The sequence below is a fragment of the Aquarana catesbeiana genome, linkage group LG06, assembly GCF_042186555.1.
Source record: "Aquarana catesbeiana isolate 2022-GZ linkage group LG06, ASM4218655v1, whole genome shotgun sequence".
Taxonomy (NCBI): domain Eukaryota; kingdom Metazoa; phylum Chordata; class Amphibia; order Anura; family Ranidae; genus Aquarana; species Aquarana catesbeiana.
The window spans coordinates 266,843,480-266,851,205 of record NC_133329.1 but is presented as its reverse complement, the minus strand read 5'-3'; the positions used below and the strand labels follow the sequence as shown (position 1 = coordinate 266,851,205).

General features: G+C 38.1%; 1 protein-coding gene across 28 annotated transcripts in view; it reads right to left on the bottom strand.

Moving 5' to 3' along the window:
• Positions 1 to 331: 331 nt before the first annotated feature.
• ABI2 (abl interactor 2) overlaps positions 332 to 7,726 on the bottom strand; it is a 182,302-nt gene continuing 174,907 nt past the window's right edge. For 27 of the 28 annotated variants that reach the window (XM_073633333.1, XM_073633334.1, XM_073633331.1 and 24 more), the window contains 3 exons: positions 5,952 to 6,041; positions 3,365 to 3,538; positions 332 to 3,033 (listed from right to left, as the gene is read on the bottom strand). In XM_073633333.1, coding sequence (XP_073489434.1) covers positions 2,858 to 3,033; positions 3,365 to 3,538; positions 5,952 to 6,041 — 440 coding nt within the window. In that variant the 3' untranslated portion in view covers positions 332 to 2,857. Of the gene's footprint in view, positions 3,034 to 3,364; positions 3,539 to 4,733; positions 4,768 to 5,951; positions 6,042 to 7,726 lie in introns of those variants that run through there. The other variant, XM_073633344.1, reaches the window with a different exon arrangement.

Here is a 7,726-nt window from a genome sequence, read left to right as displayed (position 1 = left end):
GTGCAACGTCACATGACCACGCAATTGTCAGTTAAAGCAACGCAGTGCCGTATCGCAAAAAGTGCACTGGTCAGGAAGGGGGTAAATTCTTCCAGGGATGAAGTGGTTAAAGCAATTGCTTTGGCACAATCTTCTAATGATAGTTTTCAAAACTTTAAATGGAGATATAAAGCTTACTTTTTTAGAAAATCTGTTTCATATTAGGAGGTAAAGTGCAACTGCATTGCTAAAAAAAAAAAAAAAATGTGACAATATAATTCAAGACTTATTTTACATATATTTAACAGTAATTAAAACATTACATTGAAATAATGGGGGTCTTGATCTTCAGTACATTTCACCATTATTTTAATCTTCTGCACACAATACAAGCAACCCCAGTCTTATGCCCAAATTACAGCAGTAAACAGATGCACCTCCACAGTATTATGTAACAATTTTTACTCCTCCTACTAACCTGGCACTGGGCAGCATGAATCCGCTATAAAAAAAATGCTACTATAATGGAACCAAAAATTTTAAAACAGGATTTAAAATAAAAAAAGTTAAAGCCACTAAACTATCACAGAATTAATAAAGTTCATTGTGAATATGACTTTTTTTTTACTATACATAGCTGGTGTCTTACGTTGCCTCATTGCATAACCCCATTTTAATTTAGGAAACTATTATAAATTGTAAAAAAAAAAGCACACTTTATGGCACTTCTAAGCATTTACTGCCAGGTTTATGTGGATAAACACATTTTTGTGCCTATGCTAACACTCCCTCTCCTCATATAGGTCACAGGGTACATGTTCAATTTTCATGATGTAATAGGAAATCGCCTTACTATAATCAAGCACTTTCAATGAGCTTGAGGAATTATTAGAGAGAGTGCCTGAAAAGATTCAGGTACTTTGTTGGTTTATAACCTTCTCTCCTCCTGCAAACTTAAGAGTGTTTTGCTGGTTACATAGTCAATAACTGGAAATTGTCAGGCAATTCTCCACAGTTCTTTGCTGTGAATGCATGACAAAACCTGGTACGATTCATATGGTAATCCTACAATATGCTTCCTGCTCCCTCCTGACAGAGGTCCCTTAACTGGCTCTAAATGCTGGGGGGAGGGTCACTGGTTGGCTATCCAGGTCTGAGTTGTTAATGCCCAATAGCAACACCAATAATGATAAAAGATAGATTAAAGCAAAAATAAAACCTGATAAGTGTTTTCTGTGCAGAGGTAACACTGAAAAAAATCTGTAGTGCCCCTTCAAAATCCCTTTTGTTCCCTATTTTAGGCAGTTTTCATAGTATTTAGGCCTTAGCTGCACTATGCTGTCTCTTATTCACATAGGATGCCAAGTTATTTAATTTGTAAACAATTAAATAAACAAGGGTTTTCAGAGATCTACAAAAAAAAATTGTGGTATACCATTAAGTTGGTCTTTGACCTACCCAATTACTGCTAGCAATGCTCTGTCGCACTGATAGAGAAAATCAGGTAGAGGATATCCACTAATCTGGAGACGTCATGATCTGGACAGATTTATTGTAAGGGAAATCACATTATATACAAGTGGTTTGCAAGAAACCATTTCTTCATAACAGCAAGCATTAGCACAAAGCAATGAAAAGAGGTCTCTAGCCACAGTTAATGCAGTACAATGAATAATAACATTTAAAGTCAGCATAACTATGTGCTATTATTGTAATTTTATTTAGGGAAGGGTAAACAAACAGTTCCTGAGTTCGCAACTAGACTGCAAACCACCAGCAAGATGTACAAAGTGACAATTTTAGGTCACCAGCTTACGTGGCCACATCTTTTTGATTGTCTCCAACACGCTCGTGGTGCCACAGAATGGCTTGACACACAGTGAAATCTATTCAGTCATAGTCTTGTACCACAGATAAGACTTAATGGTCATTACTATATGATATTCAGATTTATTGGGCGCTGGAATAAAAACACACAAGTGGCAGTTCAAAGGTTTGCTCATGTGTCCATTCATAAACATATTGAACTGTATATTAGTAAATGAAGCAAAAGATGGATTTCATGGGTAAACATGAAAAATACTTGCTCATATTAAGACTGTCAATATAAATGGCTATAGTCAGTAAGTCTTTGGGGTTTTTTAACAGTAAATTGTATACTAGGCATTTTGTTAACTGTTGCATTGAACACTGAAGGCTGTTGGTACACTCCCCATAACAGCATAAACTTTTTTTCTTTATTGTATTTCTACACTACTATAGCTGTGCATATTTTTTCCTGTTTAGATGTTCTTGATAAACAGTTTCTCTGTGTTTCTTCTTAAAAAGGTTTCTTTGGTGCTTTACACAGTAAACAAAACGACCTCAATCTGCAATATAAATGGATAAAGATCCATCTTCAGCTAAGGTTTGACATCAGCTAGCATCAATCTGCTTCTAGTGCAGCTGTGGAACAGTTTACAAGACCTGGCAAACTGCAAGGATTAACTCATTACATACGTGGCACAGGAAGAAACTGATAAAAATCAAATACTTTTAGGCTAGTCAGATACTTGTGACCATCAGGCAGACAGGGATAAGGGTGAAATAGGGCTCATAAATGTAATGTCATAGACCCTTTTGTAGATTTAAGATATCTCGAGTCCAACCAACAAATTCCAATAACCCAAAACTGCACTTTAGCAGCAGGAAGATCACTTTTGTTCAAACAACTTGTAGCACTATTTCTTTTAATAAGAAAGAAAAATGAACAAAACTTAAATGGTTCAAATGACAATGATCTCCTTCAGTTTATAAATGTGGCCCCCCAGGGGCTCATGTAAATCTGGAAAGCCCCAAAGATTCTGGTGAGAGAAGGGATTGTTGCAGGGTCCTGTCATCATTCAGAATAGTGCATGATTGACTCCACGTAGTTGCCTGGGAAAAGACCCGTCACGCCATTCATGACACCCTCATACCAGCCATCATCATTCTTCTTAATAACGTATATGATAGCTCCTTCTTGAAAGGACAGCTCATCTTCTTTGTCCTTTGAATAATCGTAAATTGCCACAACTGGAAGAAAAAGGAAGATATTAACAGGGTAAAGCGCACAACTTGTATCAATGAGGAAACAGTCTGTAACAGTTGGCAGTTGAAACTATTTATCCATTTAAGACTTATGTTTGCAAAAGAACACTTTTAGATTCAAAATCTTTAACTGGCAGAATAAACTAACAAGAGTTTCTCCCAAAGGCAACAATGCATCATATATTCCACATTATTCAATCCAAAATGATTAGATATAACACAGTATGAATAGACCACAACATTGGGCACATATAAAGGCTTGTTTACTTCCAGTGTAGCAGAGGTGGCTGCAAGAACAAATAGGTTACACCATTACCTTTCTCCAAGTAGTTTCTAGGTGCCCAAGGAGGGTCTTCCTCAGCATACGGGTCACTGTACTCTACTACTGCAGCTTCCTCCTCTTCATAATCTTCTGGAGGTGGGGGCGGGGGAGGAGATTCATCAAATACTGGTTCTTCTGCAGAGGGTGGTGGAGGTGGAGTTTCTGAAACTTAAAAACACAAACAAAATGGTGCATGTTAAGGGACTCATTTATATCCTTAAGAAAACAAGATGGGAAGAAAAGTAAAGCTGTTCATAGTGACAAAGCATATTTTATCTTTTAATCCTTAAGAATGTGAAAATGAGAATATGATTGGTCATCATAGATATAGTAAAATACCTGACTGACTTGTGTTTTCAATGCCCCCCCCTTCAGCTGCAAAGGTAGTCTAACGGGGATGTACAAATGGCATGGAAAAAAAAATTATACCCCTTTGGCAGGTATGCCCACAGTTGTGGCACAGGCTTTACAGGATTAAAACCGGCACCAAGTAGGCGAAATGTTGCCTCTTCACTGCCTGCTCAAGGCCTCTGTAAAGCAATCCGCATGCGTAAACTTAGCCTTAAAATGGTTCTAAAGTCAAAAAAGTTTTTTCTTATTTTAGCTTAATGCGTTCTTTGCATTAAGGTAAACCTTTAAAAAAAGAAAAAAAAATCAAAAGCCTTAGCTGCTCTTGACACGCCTTCTATAAATACGAAGTCCTACATTGATCCAGTGCTGTGCCCGTCTGCAGCTCTCCTCTTCCCTCTCTCAAACTTGGCTGAGAATAGTGGGAGCTGTTGGCTCCTGCTGCTGTTAGTCATTTACAGTACTTTGAAGAGGTAATAGGGGCCAGGGCTGGACTGTAAGTGTCTATGGATGCAAACAGCCCAGCTTAAGTCACGCCCACCGTCATGTATGCCACCATAGGAAGCAACTTCCTATAGGGCATATGGAGAAGAGACAAAGCGGACAGTGTCAGTGGAGATCCTCCCTCCACTTCACAGCCATACTATACACTTAAATTACACAAATGGAACTGAAACCAACATGACACAGACATAGAAATATATCTAGTTAAATTATTGTGTTCCTGCCTTAAGAAAATGTAGAGTATCTTTGTATAACTATTTATTCAGGTAAATATGAAATGCTGTATACAAATATTTTGTATACTTATGTTCAGCCATCAAGTAGATCTAGACTTGTATTTGTAAATTTACAAAAGCTCTTCTTTTCTGCATTGCGTGAAGAAAAAAAAAACCAAAACAACAGTTTACTTAGCTTAATAATAGTTCAAAACTGAAATTTACGCACACATTATACATGGACCTCCCCCCCTCTTACTAAGGCAGATTCTATTGTGCTCTGTCTTAACACCCACCATGTTGTGTGCATCCTGTGTCAAAGGGGGGATCCTGTATTGCATGTTCATTTATTTAAAAAAAAAAAAAAAAAATTATATACATCGTAAAAACAAAACCTCAGTATAAAAACTTTTAATGGGAAACTGAATTCAAAATTAATAATACAAGGACACATTTTACTTGCTTAGTTAAATTAGCGTTATATATATGGGATTAGGGAAAGATATGAACAGCAGATAATTATAAATTACATCTTTAATTCACTCTTTATTGAGTCTTAATAATTATCTTTTTGCTTTTGAGTGTAAACCATAATAAAAACAGCACTGTTATTCTACAGCACTATGGGATATATTAACCTAGTAATAACAATACAATGGAAACTATTCCCTTCTACAGACAGTGTATCTAAACCAAAAAATAAACATAATATTTTAATATTAATATTTAATATTTTACAGTTTACTAATCCTTCGATGTGGTGGCTGCATTATTTTGATCTGGTAAACCTGCATTTAACATGCCCATGTCCCTTTGTGACTACACCCATTTCTTCACTGTATCTATGGAAGGAGCTATGGTTTTCACACAGGTTGGACTTCAAATACATCTTCTTTCATCTCCATTATGTGGTGGATTTATGAGACTAGTAGTAGATTCTTTGCTTTTTTTGGTCAATTCAAACAAAGTTACATAGACACTGGATTTCTGACAAAATCAACTTTTTTTCCTCTACCTGCTGAACATGTTCTTGGCATGAAAAGAGAAAATCAATGCCACAGCACATCTAAGGACTGGTAAGCTGCAATATAACAATTATTTTGTGAATTAATGTACAAACACAGAAAAAAGTATACATTAGGACTGCTAAAGTTTTTCTACACATCTTGCTACAACAAAGGATCCCCTTTTATAAAACACAACAAATTACACTGCCTCTAAGGCCAGCCATAGATGGAGCAATTTCTCAATTCCTTCATCAACACAGTCAGTCTTGATGGAGGGATCCCTCCCGCGGAGCCACTGTGTTCTCCCGGCGAGAACACAGTGATTATTGCTAGCGGCTATAACGTCAGCTTGGGCACATTCAGCCTGCCCATGCATGGTTCAAATCAAGGTTGGTTCCTGGTGAACCGGTCAAGATTCAAACCATCTAAGGTCGGCTTAGGTAACTTAATTTTTTTTCTAAATAGTACAGACTAAAAGTTTAGCAGGCTATCTACATACAAACTTACTGTTTTCTTGAACTCTCGCCACAAATCCCATCAGCGGTAACTGTGGAGTTACCTGTAGTATAGAAGGGGGAGGAGGAGGAGCATGTGATACTGTGAGGAAAGGGGACATCATTAGTAGGCACAGCTTAAAGTGTGCTTATTATAAACAAACATGTTATTAAAGATATTTAACCCATCCAGACATTGGGATTGCATTATCTGGACTGCAAGAAAACTATTATAGTTAAAGCATATATATTTATAGAACGTATACTTCTAAAAGACCTAAAAACTAAACTAAAAGACATCAGACCTAGCTTTTTAAAGTATCTACTAACTGTCCCATGGACTTGGTTATTAAATAGCGAATAGAGCATGACATCACTCAAACAGGTATATTCAGTAAACATACAGCAAAACTGCCTTATTCGCCACAAACAGATTTCATGGGACAGAGCTTCGCAAGGCAGATAACTGGTAATCTGTGAACCAAGTGGTGCTCCTTCTGTTGAAGTCAGCAGCTAAGCTTTAACACAGTCTTTATACATCACAGACACAGTGGTAAACCTACAGAATCAACTCAAAAGTGAAAAGCATTCTACAACATATTCAACCTGCCTTCACTGAAATCCAGAAATGTTGGAATTCTTTACTAGTGAACGGGACCTGCTGTATAAAGGACAGCCACATTATTATCTTGTTGAAAAAGTTATTTGATGAATGAAGCACATACCACACCACCACCCCCCCCCCCCCCCCCCCATGGCTGCTTTTTGCTCATTTAGAGCCCATACACTTTTACAGGTGAAAACAAAAAGTGTACATTGATCTGTACATTTTCATCTATACCAATTGTCGTAGCGTTCAGAGGCCCTCAAGTACAGCCCTCCACACTTTCAGAGGTCAGCCCTACAGCAATGGGTTTACTGTGTTTTGCTGCCTTGTGTCATGTTAGGCATGTAACACACCTTAAAACCACAAATTTTGGTACTGCTGCATTTTAACTTGCAGTGCATTGTCCACTTTAATGCTGCAGCATTATGAAGAGGTGTTCCCAAATGCATCTTCAATGCACAAGTTGCAGTGTATCAACATGTGATAAGGAACTACTGTGTATTGTGGTACAATATGTTGGGAAAACCGTAGTTAAGTTTTCTGGTCTGTTGTGGTGCACCGATGGCCCATTTAAGTGAATGGGCTGCCTTAACACAATGCAACGTAAAGAGCAACATAAAATGCATTAAGGTTTGTCCCTCTATGTACCGCACAATGTGAATGTGGCCTTAAACTCCCCCTTGCAGTTTGCAGGGTAGGACTGACAACCTCTGCAGGTCATTGTACATCAGCTGTCAGTTCCAGCTCCACACAGGTAGGTACATGTGACTAGGATGTACAGGAAGGAGTGGGGGCCTACTTTTGTTGCATCTGTGTGCTTTCCTTCACAATACCTAAAAGCAGCTCCTGATGTGCAAGTCGCTGGAGGAATCTGCTTATCAAACTGCAGGAGTAGGGAGCACTCTGGGCTGGTAAGCAAACCTCTTCGGCACTGAAATGCAGCCAGCACATCGGGAGTTGCTGTCAGCTAGTTGTAAAGGACACAGCAGATGCATCATTAGATCCTTTGTACCCAACAGGTGGAAAAACCCAGCCCAGTACACATCAGGCAAAATACAAAGCCAGTGGGCTACGTTTTGGGCATGACATTTTCTTCAGCTTGCTGTGTCTTTGGATTAGTTTCCAATAGGCCCATTAAATATGCAAGTTTGTATTGTAATATACAGGTGATACTCAAAAAA